We start from the raw sequence: 23,929 nt of genomic DNA, 5'->3' as shown, positions 1-23,929 counted from the left end.
GAGCATTTTTTCCTCCTCTGGTAATCTAATATAAACGAGTAAATTTATGTGCTGTAATATTTTTGCCTGTTATGTACATAATTTTTTTTTTCGTTCAAGGTTAGACAAAAACTGAATGTACGTTACAATGAAATTACTTTGTCTAGAAAATAAGCGCTTGGATAGAAACAGATGTCGGGTTTCATTTTTAAAAAACATGAGATCACTTTCTGCAAAAGTAATGTTATAAAATTTTGAATTTGGAATTCTGGTACTTCATTTCCAGTAGCACAGAATGACAAAGACTTAATGAGAATACAGCAAAGCATCTTTTTAGAAATGCTGTTATAATTTTGCTATTTTATTTTTTTATGGTAGGTCAATAAAAAAGGCAGGCTGCTAAATATGATAACGGCACCTTACCGTATTTAGCAGCCTGCCTTCTTCCTTGACCTACCATAAAAAACATGCTCTGTTTCATGTATAGCGAATCCACTCTTAAATGAGGCGCAAAGCGGTAAAGTTGCTGAACACTAGTAGTTCGGTCCGAGTTTCGAATTCCGCGAAGGGACTAGCTGCATGCGCGCTTTCATGGTTTTCCCATGTGTAACATGTATAGGAGTCAGTTATCCTTAGAAAGTCTTCCACAAAGGCATCCTCTTCATATATTAGTCAATCTAACATATATAAATTACTAATACTTAAAAAAATTAACAAATTCAATTTTCAATACTCTGTTTCCCATTTGTTTCTCTTCAATGAAACAGATTCATACACAGCAAATCCAAATGCATCTCTACAGGAATATGATAAACCAGCTCAGTACGTAATTAGAGTTACATCCGGAAAAGAATATATATACATATATATATATATTGTATATCGTTTTTTTTTTCCAGATGTATATATAATATTTACTTTACTAAAATATAATACAGTCAAAAGTCTTTAATCCGGACATCCATAATCCGGAATGATCTATAATCCAGACCTCAAAGCTACAAACTTTCTGCGCATGCGTCAACATATAAAGTGTTAATGCACACGCATATGCGTCTACGTGTGCGCATAATATGTTCAACCATGCGCGTTTAATGTATAATGGACGGTATAAGGTAAGCTAAAATTATCTAATTATCTATTTCAGTTAATGTTGGAGATTGCATTGTTCCTTAATCTTCTAATTGGATCCGGCTTATTATTTTTTGCAGACTGTTAGAGCAATTTTATAAAAGTAAGCTTGAACTTTCGATTATGTCAAAAAGAATTTCTGATTCTTTTTGACTCTCTCCGTGTACTAGAACTACCAAAAGATCTACAAAGCGAAAGCATATTCCGATGTCCATCAAACAAAAAGTGGAATTGCTGCAAAAAATAGATAAAGGCATATCCTTTGATTCTATAATCATTCCGAAATATGTTTATCAATTTCACACTGCTTTGGGGAGGGACGACGCGCCGTGCAATGAACTGGAAGTTGATCTGTCAGCACTATCCTTATCTTAAGGGCAGATGTTTTTATTTTATTCGGCTTATAATTCCTTACTAAATGTAGTATTTTATCTCGATGTACTCTATCTTTGATATAATTTAAATCAAATTCCTCGTCATTATAAGTATCATGAATACACATCAAATAGTTTTCTGGATGCAATTTTCTAATTTCGACTATGCGTAATGTATGCTTTACGCATGCATGCGTTGAAAGAAATGTTTAATAAAGTAAACAAATAAATATAAAGCTTTTTTTTTTTTTTTTTTTTTTTTTTTTTGTTTTGTTTTGTAAATTTTGATACCCTTTAGATCAAAATTGCTCTTTATTTAATAAATTACGGTTTCGTATTTTTAATTTTATAATTTCTGCATGCCATCTCGCCAGATTTAAACTGATGATCTATAATCCGGAAAAATCGATAATCCAGAATCGCCGAAGTCCCGACAAGTCTGGGTTAAAGACTTTTGATTGTATCCAATTTTGTCATTTACGAATTTCTTCCCCCTTATCATGTATTATCAGCTTGTACTTGATAAACCTGATACCTCCTCAATTATCAGCTGTATTTTATAAACCTGAAACATAGCAACACAGTTTGATTTTATGCATTTCAGTATCAAGTGAAATCTTGAAACTGATTGTTCATTACAACACTATATGTAATTTTCATTCAAAGCGGAACTCGGATAATGTGCCGCAAATTATTTTCACACTAAGTTTTTTAGGAAAATAATACGTTAGTGTTTTTGTAATAAAATGCATGTTAGTAATTGATTTCCAATTTTCGATGCATCTTTATATTGCTGCCAAAGATATTCGATCAAGAATAGTACCTTTTACTACATTTATGTGTATGGATACATGGACTATTTCTCCGTGGATTTGATAATGATTTATCGACTTTTGAATTAAAAAATATAGCTAGGAGTGTTATATGATTTTATAATACAAGTAAAAAATATATAAAAAGCTCTGCAATGTACGGACACATATTTATAATATTATGTGCATGCTATATATGCATACAGATATAATCAAAATCATTTATATATAATTTTTATGTCGCGATGAAATTACCGAAATGCTTAAAAATCTAGTATTTTTGAAAACTGTTTTCTTCCGCAGAATAACGGCAAATTATAAAACATTACGCAACGTTGAAAAGCGTGATGAACAAATTTTGCAAAAAGAAATTGCGACTGCTCCTGGTCAAAACATACCCTGCAGTCCAAGTCACAGACGGAAGAAATGACAGCAGGTCTTTTGTTCAACTGAGGGAATGTGTTTAAGTGTTTCATAGCTTACTCACTTTCCCACCAAATGAGTACATAGGAAGGGAAGCATTGCTGCCATAGTAACCAGGCTGTAGGTAGTCTTACAGATTTGACTCTTTATCACTCAACTACCATCTGTTATTAAAAATCGACATGAGAAAGGGGTATTAATCCTTCTTAAATCTAAGAACAGCTTTCCTTTTAAAGCTTAGCGACGCAAAAGCCCAGGTCCTCTGGGAGCAAAAACTAGCAGGTGCTTCTATTGTGGGTTCATTTTATTTTAACCCTCTGAGCAGCAAAGAATTTTACATCCGTTATGAAAACCTGTATTTAAACAGCATTTATTAATTTAATTTGTATAATTACTTATTTTAGTCTGTATTTTCATAAACTTACAATCATTAAAGTAATATTTACATTATTAAAGAAAATAAGAGAGCAAAATATCTTAAATTACAAGCTAATATATGCCAAGTAGCAAAACTTCAGATGACTCAATAAAGCCGGTCATAACACTCAGAAGGTTAAATACATTTTTACCATACAGTTTTTTTTTTTTTTTTGAAGTCTAATCTTAACTGTTATACACACTATACATTTCATTACACTAAAAAATGATCTGGTAAAAGTATATTTAATGGTACCCCTTGGCAAAAATTGACGATTTTTGGCAGTGCATGGATACCGAGTTTGTGCAATTCTTTGACTTGTTATTTTAGCTTTGTGTAGCAGCGATTTTAGCACCAAAAATCGCCGTTACAAAAAAACAAAATATTAAGTCAAAAAATTGCACACACTCAATAGCCATGCACACATTGACCTATTTTCACTTAAAAAAAAAAAAAATCACAGAATTGCACAATCTAGGCATTGCGCATTCCCTTGACCCTCTATGTATACGTCAGCCTATTTTCACTTAAAAAAAAAAACAGAGAATTGCACAAACTAGGCATAGCGCATTCCCTTGACCCTCCATGTATACATCGACCTATTTTCACTTAAAAATATCAGAGAATTGCACATACTTGGCATTGCGCACTTCCTTGACTCTGTCCATATACATATTGATATATTTTCACTTAAAAAGTCAAAGAAGTATATTTACAAAACATTCAACTACTCAGGTTACCATAAGTGAAACACCAACTTGGTGATAAATGAAACAGCATCTTGGCGATAAATGAAACAAAAACTTTGCGGTGATACAAGGGGTACCCTTCAGTCTACTGAAACCACGGATCTTTATTATTGACTACACATGTCTGGTGGAAAGATTTTTCAATTACAGATAACGAATGCCCTATTCTACTATCCCCAATCTAACAATATACTTTGTCAGGTTCATGCTAATAAACTAAAATGTTAAACTGTAGAGTTCAGGTTAATTTTGGCACCTTGTTGCACTATCGGTAGAGCTAGATTCCCCCATTCTCTTATTCACCATGATAACAATAAAAATTCAATTACATTAGATAATACAGTCAAAAGTCCTTAATTCGGACACCCATAATCCGGACCTCAAAGCTACAAACTTTCTGCGCATGCCTCGCGTTGATGCATGCACGTAAGATCTTTACGGCTGCGAATTTGCACGTGCGCAAAATACGTTTACGAATGCGCGTTTAATGTATAACGGACGGTATAAGCTAAGCTCTAATTATCTATTTCAGTTAATGTCGCAGATTGCGTTGTTCCTTAATCTTCGAATTGGATCCGGCTTATTATTTTTTGCAGACTGTTAGAGCAATTTTATAAAAGTAAGCTTGAACTTTCAATTATGTCAAATAGAATTTCCGATTTATATTTACTAATATGTAACGGATCTACAAAGCGAAAGAATGTTTCGGAGTCCATTGAACAAAAAGTAGAATTGCTGCAAAAAATTAATAAAGGCATATGCTTTGTTTATCTAAAGTTTAACATTTGTATATCTAAACTTTGTTTATCTTTAACGTGGCAGCGCCCTCAATTAATTGGAAGTTGATCTGTCAACACTATCCTTATCTTCAGGGCAGATGTTTTTATTTTATTTGGCTTATAATTGCTTACTAAATGTAGTATTTCATTTCGATGTACTCTGTCTTTGATATGATTTAAAACAAGTTCCTCGTCATTATAATTCGCTTCCGATAGCGAAGAAAGTAACAGAGGTTATCGAAAACGAAAAAATTTCGATTGACAAATTAGTCGGTATTCTCGACACAGCAATTATAGGACTTGAACAGCGGAACTTTGTAACTGAACAAGAAATTATGTCTGTTTATAGAATTAAAGAGAATGTATTATCACATAAAAAACGAAGAAACTTAAACAACTTACATTAAAAGAAATGTTTAGTAAAGTAAACTAATAAATATTAAGCTTTTTTTTTTTTTTTTTTTTTTTTTTTTTGTAAATTTTGATACACTTTAGATCATAATTGTTCTTTATTTCATAAATTACGATTTCATATTTTTAATTTTAGAATTTCTGCATGCCATTTTACCAGATTTAAACTGATGATCTATAATCCGGAAAAATCGATAATCAGGAATCGCCGAAGTCCCAACGAGTCCGGATTAACGACTTTTGACTGTACATAGATAAAGTCAAGAGTGTGCGCAATGCCATTTTTGTGCAATTCTGAGATGTGTTTTTAAGTGAAAATAGGTCGACGCGTACATGGATACCGTGTATGTGCAATTCTTTAAAAATCGGCAAGCAGTTTGCGATTCTGCACTTTCTCCCAATTTCGCACCTAATCTTCGTCATGATTAAGCATTTTTGTTCCATAAAAGTTCTAGTATTAGCGTAATTCGGCTAGCAGATTGTTAGAAAAAATATTGAGTAAAAAAAAAAAAAAAAAAAAAGCCTTTACTTCGTAAAAACAAAATGGCGTCCAAAACAAAACCAGCAGTTTGCTGTAGCAGGGTTGGTCGCCAAATTTTTGCCAAGTTACCATAATGTAAAGATTCACCCTCTTTTTTTTTAGTCTTGTGTTTTCTGCATAGTTACTGTATGAAGTTCTGTCAGTGTCTTTTAGGCTCTTTGTGAAGTCTCTAAGTATTCTACTCCCACTGAGCATACACTTAAATGCTTATCATTTAAGCTTTATTACGAGTGCATCTATTTTTATCAAATGATAAGCAAAATAAATTGAAAAACTGAAAATTGCAAAATTGTTTTCTTTTAAAAATTCTTTCTTTTAAAATAAGTACTCGACTGTTTCAGAAAAATCATTTTAAATTAAGAATACTACACCAATTAGTAACTAGAGGAAACGATAAAAAGACAGACCAGATACCAATACTTTGGTAAATGACTGCAGGGTCAGTATTATAAGTTTAAATGGGGGTAAAGTGCAGAATCACCCACTTATTTATTTGGAGCTTTTATACAAGAGTAAGAAAAATTGGACTTTTGTGAATTTTACATTTACTTTTTAAGTGAAAATATATCAACGTGTACATATGGATAAAGTCGAGGGAGTGCGCAATGCCATTTCTGTGCAAATCTGGGATTTTTGCAAGTGAAAATAAGCCAATGTGTACATGGATACCGAGTATATGCAATTCTTAAAAATGTGCCAAGCAGTGGGTGATTCTGAACTTTTCCCTTTAACACTCTCAGCGTTACGGGCAGAAAATTCCATATAGAAGGCTGCCTTCTATTCATTATACATCAAAATTTCTACTAGCTTTTAATGTATCTGATTTCAGTCTGGATATATATTGGAAGATAAGAAATCAAGGTACAAAATGAGAGAGTCATTTTTTAATTAAAATCAAGAAAATACCACTTATTCACGACATTTTGAAATTTCAGGGCTAAATCCGTAACGCTCGGAGGGTTAAAGGAATTCGAAAGTTTGTTGGTTACTTAAAAAACATGCTTAATTTAATAAATAACCATTCTTACATATTTAAAACCAACACATGCTTCTATTGGATCTGAAAATTTCAAATTAGTTTTTTGGTTGGATTCTAGCAGAGCCCACACCCTTAGCACAAATGATTTTGGTTACGGTGCGTATCGAAGTGTACATGGACAAAGTCGAGGAAGTGTGCAATGCCAAGTTTGTGCAATTCTCCAATGTTTTTTTAAGTGAAAATAGATCGATGTGTACATGGATACTGAGTTTGTGCTTTGACCGATTTTCAAGTTGGCAATTTTGAAAAACACGCGAAGGAGTGCGCACTTTCCCAATTTGTCGCCAAGGGTGTGGGCTCTCCTAGGATTTTACCTAGTTTTTCTGAATGATCTTTATTATTTTCTACGGTTAACACACAGATTTTTACATTCTCAATCTTTGAAGGGTAAACGGTACTTTTCCATTTTGCCGGCGCAGGCGATAGTCATCAATAATGGTACAACTAATGCCAAACAGGATAACCTCGCTGGTAACCTTTTACGCCTCATTTTCAAAACAAGTCAAAGCCATTTCTTATCGGATTGATTGCTTCTTTCAATACTTGCATACAATTAGATTAAGATGTAATACAATTAAGCCAATTACGATGTAATCACACTGCTCACCCGAAGGCAAAAATATAGAAAAGGCGGTACTTTTCAATTTCGCCGGCGCAAATCTCGCCAAGCAGACTTTATTGGCGGCAGCACACAGTATACACATAAAAAATATTAACAAATGTTAGTTCAAAGAAGTTTTTATTTTTAAGGCATAAACATTTTCATATCGTTTAAAATTTTATAAAAAGACAATATTTGTAAAAATACATTAATTTAAGAATTTACTATGCTTTCATGGTATAACATCCTGATTCGTCGTTTCATATCACGTGATCTCATCTCACGTAAACTGCTACAAAAATCTAATTCTCTCAGGAATTATCTACATTAATTTTAAGTTAAATCTTAATTTGGAATACAAGTTTAAGTGCAAGAATTATTTCAATTCGTACGAAAAGCTTACTCAGAAATTATGTAAAACCACAGTGCTTTACTTCGTTAGTGCATTTGCATTATTAACCCTTGACTTTCCCTTTTTTATATTTTAGTGTAATTGCATCCTAATTGACTTAATTACCGCGAATGGCCTTAGGCCATAAAATTGAACTATCTGGTAAAAATTATATGTAAATTGTACGCAAGTATTGAAAGAAACAATCTGATAAGAAATGGCTGCAACTTGTTTTGAAACCGAGGCATAAAAGGTTACCAGCGAGAATATTCCGTTTGGCATCGGTTGTACTATTTTTGGTGACTTTATCGCTTGCGCCGGCAAAATGGAAAAGTACCGAAAAGGCAAGTCATGGGTTGAATTCATCAATTCTAATGAGAATGCACTAGCGAAGTAAAGCACTGCTGTTTTACATAATTTTTGAGTAAGCTATTCGTACGAATTGAAAAGATTCTTGCATTTAAAATCAAGATTTAACTGCAGATAATTACTGAGAGAATTAGATTTTTGGGTACTATTCCATTTTGAGGACCATAAAAAATCGCCTAACTATTGTTGATGTTAGTGCTGCGAAAAATAATTGTGGAAACCCTAACGCAACAAAGAAGCATAATAGTAAATAACTATCTAAAGATTATTGTTTTAATTTAGATGAAAGTTTAATTTCATATAATACTTTTTTTATTATTATAATTTGTATAAAAAAGGTGGCTGATCTTTGGAATATGGTAACTGGTAGTTTGGGGACGATAAAGGTTACTACCTAAGACTTTGGTAATAATGTGAGAAGCACTCAGTTCCGATTACACATTATTTTGTGTGAAGGAAATGAGAGATCATGAGATATGTCATGTGAGATTAATGGACGAATTACAGTTGTTTAATCGGAAAAGAGGGGAAATCTGGAAATTTCGTATTTAGCTATATTCTGAGTTGTGTGAAACGTGACATTAATGGACGAATTACAGTTCTTTAATCGGAAAAGGGGGTTAATTTGGAAAAGCTTCATTGTGTGTTATGTGGAATAGTGTTGATTAATTTTCGGATTGCATGGCGCTATGTAAAGTGAATTCTAAACTTTTAATGCATTTATCTGATAATAATAATAAGTTGAGATTGTGTGAGAGGAAGGATATTACAAGTTTAAATGGCGGTGCAAGAAATATGGTGAAAATAGACATTTTGTGAAAAGGAGTGTAAGGAAGGGTACGTGGTTTGCTGAAAGTAGTTGAGTATAGGTGAAATTTTATTAATTTCTTATTACTTGGTGAATAGACTTCGAGTTGACTACTGGATTTAGGATTTAGAAATTAGCAGTAGTACTACAGCGACGTAATGAAGATTCTGAAGAAGGTTAGGTAAGTTAGTATTTTTAAGCATTTGAGGATATTATTTTTATGCATTGTTCTAAATGTAAGGAGTAAATAAATTAAAATGGTATTATTTGAAAATTGTTATTAGCAATGATTTAGTTTAAAGTAATTAGGATTGTAATCTAATTTTTATTAATTTAATGTATGTGCTTATTTATGTTTTAAGTAGTGTTTTTTAATTTAATTATATTTTAATTTAATGATTGTGATTTTGTGAGTTATATGTTTGTAGTATTTTGGAATATGTTCAAGTAGTATACGTTGAGTATTTTCATGCATTTTCGTGAAATTTTTCTAATTTATGAGAAAAAAGCAGTGTACATGGATATAGTGAAGAGTGTGCGCAATGCCATTTTTGTGCAATTCTGGGATGTTTTTTAAGTAAAAATAAGTCGACGTGTACATGGTTTAGTGATATTTTAATTAAATTATAGTTATTTTGTGAATTTTATGTTTGTAGGAATTTGGTATACGTTTTAGTTGAAGCATGGAAATAATTTAAATAATTGACACTAAGTATTTGTAATGTTTGCAGTATGAATTCGTTGGTGACGTTTATAATATAATAGATAATTTAGAGGTAAAAGTTTTTCGATATTTTATTTATTTTATACGTGCAAATGTTCATATTTGGGAAGGGTATATACTTTTTCGCGATAAGGTAATTTCATATATGTTCTTTTTACCGGGTTTAGATTCAGAAAATTGTCATGCATTTTCGTGAAATTTTTCTAATTTATGAGAAAAAAGCAGTGTACATGGTTTATGTGTATGTGTTATTGTGAAAAACGTGCAAGGAGTTTGCGATTGTGCACTTTTTCCCAATTTTGCAGTGAATATTTGTCATGATTAAGCAGTTTTGTTAGATAAAATTTCTAGTATAAGTGTAATTTGGCTCATAGATTGTTGGAAAAAGTGTTCAGTAAATAAAAAGAAAAGAAACATGTCTTTACTTTGTGAAGACAAAATGGCGGCGGGGAAAAAAAAAATAGAGGGTTGCTGTAACAGAGTTGGTCGCCAAATTTTCGCCAAAAAATCGCCAAGTTACCATAATCCAAAGATCAACCAAAAAGGCTAAACATAACTGAATGGAAGCATAAGAGTAAATAACTATTTCAGATCATTATTATAATTTATATAAAAAAGGCTAAGCATATCTGAATGGATTCCTGCATCGCTATTTCACTATTAAGTTATCGCTAAAGCACACTTTCATCTTGTTGGTTGTTCAAACGTTATTTTCTACAATGAATGATACCTTTTCTTTGAAAAAATTCTATCGCAAACTTTTTGCCATGAGCAATTCCCAAATTGTTAAATCCATTCTATATCAAAAAAGAATTTAAAAATTAAACTAGTATTTTAAGGGCATCTTAAGAAATACAGAACTATCTAAACGTACACAATTTGAAATCAGCGCGTACACTAGATTTGGCACGCTGTTAAATGGTCCCGTCTGTTAGATTTGGCGTTTTTGTGCATACATTTTCGCTGCAATTTTGTACAGTCCTCAAAACGGAATAGTACCGATTTTTGCAACGTAGTTTGCGTGAAATGATATCACTTGGGATCACGTGATATGAACCGGCGAATCAGGATGTTGCACTATGAAAGCATAGTAAATTCGGTTGATCTTTACATTATGGTAACTTGGCGATTTTTTGGCGAAAATTTGGTGACCAACTCTCTTACAGCAACCCTCTATTTTTTTTTTCCCCACCGCCATTTTGTCTTCACGAAGTAAAGACATGTTTCTTTTCTTTTTATCTCCTGAACACTTCTTCCAACAATCTACTAGCCGAATTACACTTATGCTAGAAATTTTATCAAACAAAACTGCTTAATCATGACAAATATTCACTGCAAAATTAGGAAAAACTGCACAATACCATTCTCCTTACGCATTTTTCAAAATAACACATACACATAAACCATGTACACGCCGACTTATTTTTACTTAAAAAACATCCCAGAATTGCACAAAAATGGCATTGCGCACACTCTTCACTATATCCATGTACACTGCTTTTTTCTCATAAATTAGAAAAATTTCACGAAAATACATGACAATTTTCTCAATCTTTAAACCCGGTAAAAAGAATATATATGAAATTACCTGATTGCGAAAAAGTATTTACCCTTTACAAATATGAACATTTCCACATATAAAATAAATAAAATATCCAAAAACTTTTACCTCTAAATCATCTATTACATTATACACGTCACCAACGAATTCATACCTCAAGCATTACAAATACTTAATATCAAATATTTAAATTATTTCCATGCACGTTTATTTCAACTTAAACGTATACGAAATTCCTACAAATATAAAATTCACAAAATAACTATCATTTCATTAAAATATCACTAAACCATGTACACGTCGACTTATTTTTACTTAAAAAAACATCCCAGAATTGCACAAAAATGGCATTGCGCACACTCTTCACTATATCAATGTACACTGCTTTTTTCTCATAAATTAAAAAAATTTCACGAAAATACATGACAATTTTCTCAATCTTTAAACAGAGTCGTAGCTAGGGTTTTCAGCGCCCAGGGACAGCTGAAGATTTCGCGCCCCCTACTGCTTGCCAAGGATGGAAAACATTTAATTCTAAAATGTCCTAACATCAGTTTGGCGCCCCTTGGATTCTGCGCCCGGGGACAGATGCCCCCCTTGCCCCCCTCTAGCTACGCCCGTCTTTAAACCCGGTAAAAAGAACATATATGAAATTACATGATCGCGAAAAAGTATTTACCCTTTACAAATATGAACATTTCCACATATAAAATAGAATATCCAAAAACTTTTACCTCTAAATCATCTATTACATTACACACGTCACCAAAGAATTCATACCTCAAGCATTACAAATACTTAATATCAAATATTTAAATTATTTCCATGCACGTTTATTTCAACTTAAATGTATACCAAATTCCTACAAACATAAAATTCACAAAATAACTATCATTTCATTAAACTATAATTAAATTCAAAAACACTACTTAAAATATAAGTGAGCACATACATTAAATTAATAAAAATTACCTTACAATCCTAATTACTTTAAACTAAATCATTGCTAATAACAATTTTCCCAATAATACCAAATTCCTTTCCACCTTACATTTACAACAATGCATAAAAATAATATCCTCAAATAATTAAAAATACTAACTTACCTAATCTTCTTCAGAATCTTGATTACGTGGCGGATACACTTTTCTTACTTCTGTTTCAGAATCTTTAAAATCATACTTATCTTTCAAAGCAAGATACCAGGTAAAATAAATAACATAATAAAGCATCTTTATTTCTCTCTCGCACAACCTTAAAAAACATTTATTACTATCCTTTTCAATACCACTAAATACCCATTCCGAATTCACTTTAGTTACGGCCATGGGATCCAAAAATTCACAAACACTATTTCACACAACACAGAATAAAGCCAAATACAAAATTGCCAGACCAGTAATTCGTCCATTAATATCACATAACATATCCCATGATCTCTCATTTCCCTCACACAAAATAATGCGTAATCAGAACTGAATACTACTCACATTCTTAACAAAGTCTAACTAACCTAATCTTCTTCCGAATCTTCCTTACATGGTGGATACACTTTTATTATGGATTCAATAAAATTACTGAACGATTTTTTTTCCGAATTTGATAGAATTTCATAAAAAAAATTCTCTTTATCACATCTACAATTCACTTTAGACAGCGCCATACAATCCCAAAATTATTCAACCCTACTTCACACAACACACAATGAAGCTTAATACAAAATAATATACATCCACAGATACTTGTCCAAATTCCCCCCTTTTCCAATTAAAGAACCGTAATTCGTCCATTAATATCACATGGCATATCCCATGATCTCTCATTTTCCCCACACAAAATAATGCGTAATCGGAACTGAGTACTGCTCACATTATTACCAAAGTCCCAGGTAGTAACCTTTATCGCCTCCAAAATGTCCCCAAACTACCAGTTACCATATTGTAAAGATCAACCATAAATTCTTAAATTAATGTCTTTTTACAAATTTATTGTCTTTATTTGTTGACCTTTTTGCTTGATATACTACTGTTGAAACTTAATTTTTTAGTAGTGTGATAGTCACATTATAAAAAATTTGAATAACATTGTTTGGGATTGTAATTATTTGCAAATATATATCTAAACTTAGCAGGATAATAAATACTACTGAAGCGCTTGAAAGATCTTTCTCTTCATTTCACTGCTACTCAAAGAAAACTAATTTAATTACTCAATTTCTAAATAACATGTTATATAATCAAAAATTTCTACTATTAAATTTTCTTCGTTTTCAAATCAATTATGTTGATGTGTTTTCAAACGGTAGTGAACTGAATGGTAGATTGCCACATCATGATGCTTTACTTGGCAGGCAAACACATTACGAAGATACATACACATATACAAACACGTACATATATATTAAAAAAAAAAAAAAAAATTCATTCATTCATCTAGTCATTTGCTGTAGATTTTTAAGAAAAAACATGCTTAGCAAAGTTTCAGCATTTGTGATACGACAAAAAGTACTCAACTGCAAATCTAATGTGTTCAACGAAGTGATGTGCGTGGCATCTTCTCTTATCTAAATTGATGCGGCCATTGTCAAAGAAATAAAAGGCAACACAGAAAACAGATCTAAATTTTAGAACTAATGATTAAAAGAATTACAATCATATACATATATATCACTCAGCGAATGCTGACGGTAGACTCAATATCATTATCAGCAATGAATAATTCCTTGACAGCTATGCGCGTAGACTATCAATAAATTTCGACATTCATTTTCAGTTTAATACAAAAGATATGATAAAATCTGACATCAAAGAAAATGAAAAACGATAAAAATGCAGTAGTTTTTTTCTTTCAGGTAGTGTAATAAAAAATACAGGATATCACAAATTCACGATATCGCACTCCGTGACATACATACTTACAAAAGCTAAGCAAAAGGAAACTTACTTTAAGACGGCTGAGATGACCGTCTCTCGCAGCATTAAATACACTGATGTTAATATCCATTTTACTTCGTTCAGTTATCAGGCCATTTAATAACATTTGAAATAATCTGGGATCACCAAAACACGTGACACTGACTGCGAAAAATTCAACGGAAAATAGCGTCTCAAAACAAGAGCTGGGTTGTAGATGAACAGAGAAAGTATTTCACTCAACTGCGCATGCTCCCTTCAAATTTATTGCCAATACCAAGGCCAACTTATACTTTTATATGTTTATGCTATATCATTTCATATTTGATATTCGGAATAATTATTTTCAGTCATCATTTTATAATGTGTAAATGAAACTTGTACATTTATTTAATACTTAATTTTACTCTTTCGATAATTTTTTCAAACTGAACTGATTAAAACTGATTTATCGGTACATATATATATATATATATATATATATATCAATAAATCACTTTTACTTGACAATTTTATCCAATTACTTTTAATTATCATTCTTAAAGTTAAGTAATCCTAAATATATGTTATTATGTAAGGGCAGGATACAAGGAAATAAATAAGAACACTGAAGGAAATTATCACACACACGTAGAACGTATTTTATTCTGGAGTGTCAAGATGTAGAAACATCTTTTTACTCGATTTCTGATGAGGATCGGGTGGGAGGAGAAAGAGTAGGGTGGAAGGAAGTGTGGGAGGCGGAAAAAAGAGAGTGAGGTAAAAAAGGAGGGTGGCAAGTTCAGTGTCGTTATAAGATGTAGCCGCGGGTGGTAAACCGCAGAGTCAGTTTAGCGTGAATGAGTCAATTAAGGTTGTAATTCTTATGTGGGTAGGATGTCACATGGGTACTGTGAAGTTCCTTCCCCTGATGAAAGACCATGGAGGTAGGAAGTAAGATGGAGTCGCCCTAAACAAGTTTCTCCCGTACCCTGCTTTGAAGCACCGACGATCCCTACGTGGTGACCAAAACATTGGGTGATTTACCATTGAGTTTTATGGGATTTGACGCGTTCGGATGTAAATATTTTGTAATTACGTCTAAATATACGAGGGCTATCCAGAAAGTAGATTACGTTTTGGAATAAAAAAATAAACAAAGTATAGGAAACAAATTTTATTATATACAGATGAAAACCACACTCAAATACTACTTTTCTACATAGTCACCATACAAATTCAGGCATTTATCGTAGCGATGTACGAGCTTGGAAATTCCTTCGTCGAAAAATTCGGCCGCCTGCGCCTTCAACCACTTCGTTACCTCTTCTTGCCTTCCATCTTGCACAAAACTTGTGGTAACCAAGCTTTTCGCTGATGATTTCGTGCAACAAACTTCGCGAAATTTGTGGAAAACTCAAAGAAAGTTCCGTTATTGTGAAATTTCGATTTTCACGGACTTTAGCATCGACTTTTTCGAGAAGTTCGGCGGTCACTATGCTGGGTCTCCCACTTCGATCTTCGTCGTGAACATTGGTTCGGCCATTTTGAAATCTTATGACCCACTGACGCACTCCACCTTCAGTGATAATGTTGTCCCCATACACTTCACGAAGCTGCCGATAGATTTCTATCGGTTTACAGTTTTTTGCAGTCAGAAACCTTATTACTGAGCGCACCTCGCAGCTCGCGGGATTTTCAATTAACGCAGACATTTCAAACCGTCACAGTATCTGAACGGATCACAGCACGAACCTCTCACTAGCACGGCTAGATGCAGACTGAGCTGCGCAACGCTCTGACCCCAAGATGGCCGCGCTAGCCCCGCCCCTAGCGGGCACAGACGGAAACGTAATCTACTTCCTGGATGGCCCTCGTACATATAAATGTATATATTTTCTTTTTCCAAAACACTTCAGAGTCCTAAGTATGTGAAAACAACATATTTTTAAACAACATTTCATTCTGAACGGAATTAAATGCTATACTTTTCACAGGACAGTTTTCTTAGAATGGTTTAATTTGAATTAAATATTTTCACAAGTTTTCGTTAATTACATTAGAAAAAAAAAGTAAGGTAATTCGATTTTATTCGGTTAAGGTACAAAAATTAAGATCAAAGTTTATTGTATTATTAATATTAAAACTATGCATTATTTCTTTTCTATTTATAGAGCTTCTTCCTAAAATACTTTCTTAAATATGACATGATGTTTTGGCTTCTGAGGCATCTTTTAAATCGAAAAATGTAAGTCAATTTATAATTAATGCTCTATTCGGTTCCTTTTAAATTAGAGAATTATTAGAAATTAGCGAAATACTTTAAATAGTACTTGACTTTCTCTGAACATTTCTGAAAGGGAATAAAATAAGTTTTTTTTAAGTATTATTTAAAACTTGTAACTGAGTTATTATAAAATGTAAGGGGAATAATTCTTTTAATTATACTTATCAGATTTTTTTTTACCCTTCATTTCAACAATATATATTCCAAAACTCTTTATTACGTTCTTAAGTGCGCATCTCATAGCATTTGCTTCACAATACCTTTTAACAGATTGCTTTCCAATACGAACAATTCTTGCTTAAATATTTTTATAACATATTTGTCAACAGGATTTCAATTTATGTTTACAATTCAATATTAAGGTTATTATATATTTAGATAACATTTATAATCATTATAAATTAGGTACATTTAATCATTAGATTTCTTCACAGTACTTTCACAGTTGTTTATAAGTGAATAAATTCTTCATTTCAAATACATTTATAAATAATTTAATGAATATTTAAGTATTTTGTCAAAGGCAGATACATGCTTTTTGCAAGCACATGCATAAATACCCATACATATTTCCTATTTATCATTTCCGGCATGTGCAAATCTTTAATTTCTGTGCATTCACTATATTTTTCGTGTAAAGTAATTTACACTAATTTAGCATACACCCGAAAGTTTTACATAAAAAATATATATGAATATAATTTGAATGAAAATTATAAGTATTATTTTTAATACCCACTTAACGGTCAATTTTTCTTCAAAATTCCTCCATGATGGCATCTCTCTCTTTAGGCAGATAGCCCTTGCATGCGTTACTTAATTTTAAAAGGTACATGTTACAATAATATATGGATGTGAACAAAATTCGTTTTATTTAAAACATTTTGACGTTTGGAAAATAACATAAAAGTAGCGAATACTCTATCAAGGGTATCGAAAGACGTATACAATTTTAAATGTACCGTAAGATATTTTTCATTCCTTAAGCATAACATTTTTCTTAAAATCTATATTTTTGTAGTGCAACAGCTTAGAATTTTATAAAACAAATTCATAATCAAAATCGCTGTTGTTAGTTATCGAAAAATAACGAAGATGTGATTTTTGCGTAAATGTCACTAAACTATACAAATTGCTATTATCCATCACACTATGAATGATTCTTTCATGCGAAAGTGTCCCTTTTTCGATTTCTATGGAATTGTCGTGTGTCGAAATACTATCAGAATCTTGTCAAGCGAGCTTCTGAATGTAAACAAAGAATACCCCATCTGGTGACCCAAGCTTCAAAGCAGTGCTTCACTTTTAGCGCGTGTTGGCCCCTCCTCCCTTTCCTACCTCCATGTGACAGACTATGAACGGAAGTGACCTACCCCGGAAAAACCGGTTGAGGCAGGCTGGTGGGAGGGAAAAAGACTGGACTGGTTGGCACTTGGCGTTGGACCGGCAAGCATGCCGTGTGAGAGTATAGAGAACTGAAACATGTTTTAATTTCGTTTGCGAGCCTTGTATATTGTATATAGTTTGTTTTATAGTGTATTCGTTTTATGGTGTATCAATAGTGCAGTATGTGTAATAAATTGGTGAACAAAATGTCAAAGCGGACAAGTGTTATTTTCCCATTATGGTAAGTTCACCAGAAGAACCCACCTCGTGTTTGAACGAGCGCGAGGCATGACAGGTACCGATGTTTTTCTCTGGGATGCGGGGAGTGTCTGAGAGTGCTAATAAGGCTATTATTGTGGGTTTGTACTGAATAAAAGAAGTTGACCGCTAATCGTTTGACTCTTGAATAAGTTCGATTCGAAAGTCTCTGTGAATATAGATGTTTGGAATATACCAATGAGCATTGATAATTTCTCGTAGAATTTTATTTTGTAGAATTTGTAATTGTTTAATATTGGTTTTAGCTGCATGTCCCCAAATCGGTGCTGCATAAAGGAGGGCTGGGCGAAGTATGGAGCAATATAGAATTAATTTGTTTGTAGTACATAAGTTGCTTTTTCTACCAAGAAGAGGTTGCATAGTAGCTGTGGTGATTTTAAATTGTACTACGGACCGGAAGTGGGTTCTGAAGGTAAGTTTTTAGTCAAGAGTGACTCCAAGGTATTTGGTTTCATTAATCCAGTCTATTTCTTCGTCAAATATTTCAGGGGTTGGAGGGCAGTATTTCATGTTTCCTTTACGGAAAATTATTGCCTTAGTTTTATCAGTGTTAATTTTAATCCTCCAAAGGGTGAGCCATTTTTCCAGTTTTATGAGATAGTTTTGGAGTTGGTTTCTTACGGGGATAACTGTGCATGCTTTAGTAAGTATGGGTGTCATCGGCAAAGAGTGCAAGATGAACAGAAGGGTCTTTAGGGATGTCTTGTGTATAAATATTAAAAAGGTACGGCGAAAGTGCCAAACCCTGTGGGACACCAGCATTGATTACTCTGGTAATAAAATCTTAAACTACAGATAATTTTAACGTATGTAGCAGTTATAATTCGAAATGTCCTCCATTTTCATAATTTTATTTCTTTCTATATTTATCAGACCGTGCAAAATAATCGAATAAAATTAATACTTTCAGTTTATCACAGTGGGTTTTGTTTAAAAAAAATTTAAAAAACTTAAATACATATAACATATTTTGAACAACACTCAATTTTCAAGTTGCATTTGCTAAGTGTCAAATAGCAGTAACTTTAACCTCTTCGATATACTATGTTCTTGATCCATCTTTCTTCCAGAGATTCCTCGCAGGGAAATTCATTTAAAGACACATTTTTGGTTTTCCTATGGTCGGAACTACAGTATGGCACGCAGCAATATACCATCCTGTGTTACTATTAGTAAACAGCTACACTTTGTAATAAAATACACTTTTTGTTAATAACAAGCCACGTTACAAATAGTGAACGCATAGCAAAATTGTAGCAGAATGCAACAGCCACCTAGTGATGACTGTCGCGAAAGTCACTGAAAACTGGGAACCGGAATTTTGTTCAGTCTGACGGGCCTTGAATGTAAGTTGGCCTTGCCAATACGAAGTTCGCAAGTGTAATGACCGATAGACGGTACTTCAGAATCGTCGAACAGACCTGAGCTGACAGCTGTTTTCTCTGTTACGCTATAAAATGGACTCGTATCATCATTTGCCATTTAGCCTCAACTACAAAAGAGATTTTGCCAATCGATTTTTGGTTGCCATGCGGTATTTGCAGGTAGTTGAAAAATTAAGATGTACATTTATACACCTGTCACCCGAAGGCGTGAATAAATCATGACTGAAGTCAGGCGATTATTAGGCGTGGGAAAATGGAAGTAAAACTTCATGTGGCAGAAAATTTTGATGAGCAAAAACGAGAAAATCGAACACTCAAACTTTCAGTCCGAGTCCGTAGGTTTCCATCTGTGCCTCGTACCAACGAGCTACTCTTTCATCATCTCTGATCGGTAAAATTATTTAGTCATCGCTTTCTGCGAGATTTCCATTAGCATCCCTGCGGCTTGGAAAACCTGCTTTGAGTTTTTCCGCTGTTGTTAAAAGTCTGTAGTGTGAACTTGATATTGCTTGATGTGGACTGCTCTGCCAAGCTGCATACAAGGCCAACTATAGTTGGCCTTGCTGCATATCACCTTTTCATTTATTTCTTCCTGCATTATAATAATATAACTGCTTTATGATTAAAAAGATTTCTGAAGAATTTTGATCAGTCTTCTGTCACCTTTCGTCCTGAACTTTACAAAACTTATGCTGTCCTATTATCGTACGTTACCTTAACTGAACTATTATCTGGACTATGACGTCAGCCAATCAAGTCATTGCTCGCCAATGCGTCAATAAGTTATTACAAAAAAATTCCATATTTTGTATTTCCTCTCATGCGCGCTTTCTGCTTCTGTAAATTTTATCAAGAAGTTTATCAGTTTTTTACGAGTAAAATGATGGGTCATTTGTTCCACTTCTTACTTCTTTTATTTTCAGCATGTCGTCACTCCGTAACACTGCACACACAATGATTTCACGCCTTTCACGTGCACACGCATGTTTAATCAATTTGTAAAAATTTTGTATGTATTTTCCTATGCGCATTTAAACAAGATTACTTATGTTTTGTTTCTTTTATTTACTCATGGTATTTATCCCTCTGTAATAAGAGTTATTTTTGCTTGTACCTGCAACGTAGAGGTTCTGTTTGCACTTTTAATGTCTCTCTCTTTGAAGAATTCTTTTAGCAGAATTCACTTCACGAGTTCCCGGGGCACCATCTTAACTGAGCCGGAAAACGTCACACCCTATGTGTGGTATTCTTGATTTACACAGGAACTTAGAACTTACTTTATAAAGATAAAAACGGAGTTCCTAAACGTTTCTGAAATTTTTAATTTCTTCCAAGGAGGAGTAAATTCTCGCTGTATGAGAGAAGAACAAAGGATTTTAAAAGTTGGTCATTTGGTGATGAATGGAATTTCACCCAGAAATCGAACGTAGCAGTGGTAGTTTCGTGTGTAGTTAGTTCTATATAGCTCTCACCACATAAAATCGAAGAAACTGTCTCTGTTGATAAAGGTTCATATGCTTATATAGAGGAGGAGCTGCTAGTTTTTGTAAATAAGGTTTCTAAAAAGGGAAGCTTCATTATCCATGTTGAACAGGGCTTAATTTCTAAAATTAGAAGTGCTGGAGTCCTACGGAAGGCTGTTTGGAAAAAGGAAAAAGAATAAACGAAGAAATAAGATGACTGATAAAATAATTACAAATTAAATAATTAAAATTTTATAAAATGTTAAAATAATGCAATACAGCAGTGCTTCGCAACCGGTGTGCCACGGCTCACTGGTGTGCCATGAGTAGGATATAGGTGTGTCGCAATCAAATACATGTATTTGACATTTTGTAATTTTTATCATGTATTTAATACACAATGACAATTTTTTCCCTTAATAATGTCTATTTTAAATGTTTTTATATATTTCACTGTTGTGTGGTTGTGTGTGTGATTGTAAGTGTGTCAGCATTTGAATTTTTTCGGCACTTCCTTGATAACTCGGAACTTTTTGGTGTGCCACGAAATTCCAGAATGATTTTTTGTGCGTCGCAGGTGAGAAAAGGTTGCGAAGCACTGCAATACAGTACTCAACATTGACTTATTTGGGATTCCGGTTGGAATTACAGTTTCATACAAATACTAAGAAATAGTTCAACCGGTTTCCGGTTTAATTAAGGCTATGAAGATAATCAGGGGATCACAAAAATAAAGACCATTCTTTTTCCTGCATACCAATGAAAAATATTAAAATGGTTAAAGGGTCACTAATAAGACTAGAGAGAATGCTAGGAGAAAGAGTAAAAAAATACAGAAATAATTTTAACGAATAATGTGTAGGTATAAAAACAAAAAGAGACGAATCCAACATTTTCTGACCACGTATTTCTATCAATATAATTCTAGTTGTCAGTGAAAATGTGACACTGGAATAAATTTTCTCGGAATCCGAGGACTAGCTGAGAAAAAGTAACACGTGATGATTTCCATACCTTTTCTTTAGTTACATCGTTCAAGTTTCCAAATGCTCTTTTCCGCCGAAAGACACTAGTGTTGGAACAAAAAATTTACCCCCATCTTAAATTCATTGTACTTTCTGGAGAACAAGCCTTTGATATGCCGGTGACAGCCTTGTGGGGTTTTACCTTTTCCCCACATTTCTTCAACTTCCACGGTGACGTCATGTCCTGGTTTCTCCCTCTAGCTCATGCTCGCTAATAGTTCGAACGTGTGGCATTGTCTGAAAGAACCTTTTCCTTTTTAACTTGTTTTACAGGTTCATGTACATATTCTGTTCATCGCTCAGACTGTCGATTCAGTTCGCAAACATCAGGCAAATGCACAGCAGCGCTATCCGGGGATAACAATGACGATTTTCGATATGGTAAGGTGTCCGAGCGTAGAAGAGGGAAAACATTAGGTTGAAGACAGGGGTGGCCCAAGAGCGATGCGTAGTGCCGGGAGAAAGTTATGCTGCGTGCGCATGACGTGAGTGACAGTCGTTAGTTCTTGGCGTTTGTTGTTCATTGCATCAAACAGTTTCATTTGATCTGTGTTGCTGATTTGCTATTATACCTGGTCAGAAATGGCAAATTACACTATAGCGGTATGTCAGAATTTAGAAGGAAAACTAGAAGTCAGGGTATCACATACTATCGTTTTCCAAGTGATACAGAACTTCGTAATTTGTCGATTATTCGCTGCAAAAACGCAGATAATTTCAACATCGAAAATGCAAGAATATGTGCTCTTCATTTTTACACCTGATGACTACGTAAAGGATCTAAAGGCAAAATTGCTTGGTTCACCTTCTAAAAGGGTGCTGAAAGCTAATACTGTTCCCATTTTACATCCTACATCATCATAGTGGGAAAATAAACCACCAATATGTTGTACTTCAAAAATTGAAGTTAATGTGGAGAGAAAGATTTCTAACACGAACGATTCATCCAAATTTATGCTAAAAAGAGATAGAGCAAGCAGCTATCAGGCTCGCGAAACAAGGAAACGAGCCTTGGAAAATTTAGCTCCCCTTTCCCCAATGAAAAAGAAAAGGCTATAGGCTGATAATATAGACTGTGCAACTCAGTTTACACCCAGTGACACATTTCAGTTAGTCGTTACAACCAGATAAAATATCTGCTTATTTTTTAATGAATTTATGTAGTTTTCATACATAACTGTGATCGAATATGTACGCTAGTATATGTAATTGTACATATATAGGTCATTTTACTATTATTCTACATTTAAATTAAAAAATTTTCTCATCTTAAATCACTTTTTATCATAATCTTCATTTTGTGAATGAGACTTATATCACAATGACATATTTAAACTTAGTGTCATGTTTACCACTATTGACTACCTAATTGATTAGATAATTATTAAATTCGCTTATACAACTTCAATCAGATGCCTATGCGTTTTAGTTACTTTCTTTACATCCCAAAAGTAATTCTATATATTGAAGCAATGTCTGGGTTAAGTATTGCGAATAAAGTAAACTGATATATGCTTCACCCTGACGAAAGAACAGTTTCTCGACTACACTAGCATGCAAATATCGAATCACTGAGTGACATATTCCCATGTGTTATTTAACTGAATCATATGTCTGATGTAATTTAATTAACATAACTAAGTGAATTTCCGCATGCTTGACACTGAAGGAAAAGAAATATGTGTATTGTGTTGGAATACAAATAGCAAAAGAGTAATTAAGATATTCTCTTCAGTGTTATTTAACTGCTGCATATGTTTTTAATTTTGATAATTTGTTTTTAATTATAACAGAAAGAAAAATATTTAAATACTGAACACTATTTCGAGTATAACAAAAGTATTTTAAGAAAAACGACTGATATAAATACAGTAATTAAGACAGATGGCGCCACTTGCTTATTCTTGTCCAGGCTTTCTTATCTTATCTAATCATTATTTCCTATCTTGTTCATTTGCGGTTTTGCAGCTGAAGATGATGGTTCGGTAAAACCATCGAAACTAGTCCTGTGAAAATTTTGTAGGTATAACGCTGATTTTTGTTGTTTGACTTCTGAATTAATAAATACAGTAGTTATTAAAAATATTTAATCTGTACGCAGGC

General features: G+C 33.2%; 1 protein-coding gene across 1 annotated transcript in view; it reads right to left on the bottom strand.

The window, feature by feature from the left end:
• Nucleotides 1-14,251, bottom strand: part of LOC118194594 (protein fem-1 homolog C-like) — a 64,510-nt gene extending 50,259 nt beyond the window's left edge. The window contains exon 1 of the mRNA XM_085826998.1: nucleotides 14,054-14,251. Within this exon, the coding sequence (XP_085683124.1) occupies nucleotides 14,054-14,149 (96 nt within the window). The 5' untranslated portion in view covers nucleotides 14,150-14,251. The remainder of the gene's footprint in view (nucleotides 1-14,053) is intronic.
• Between the last annotated feature and the right edge of the window lie 9,678 nt (nucleotides 14,252-23,929).

The sequence above is a fragment of the Stegodyphus dumicola genome, chromosome 11, assembly GCF_044657685.1.
Source record: "Stegodyphus dumicola isolate Sdum_Otavi_A_Nest chromosome 11, ASM4465768v1".
Classification (NCBI taxonomy): Eukaryota; Metazoa; Arthropoda; class Arachnida; order Araneae; family Eresidae; genus Stegodyphus; species Stegodyphus dumicola.
The sequence above is the reverse complement of the archived record's forward strand: the minus strand, read 5'-3'. Positions and strand labels throughout refer to the sequence as shown.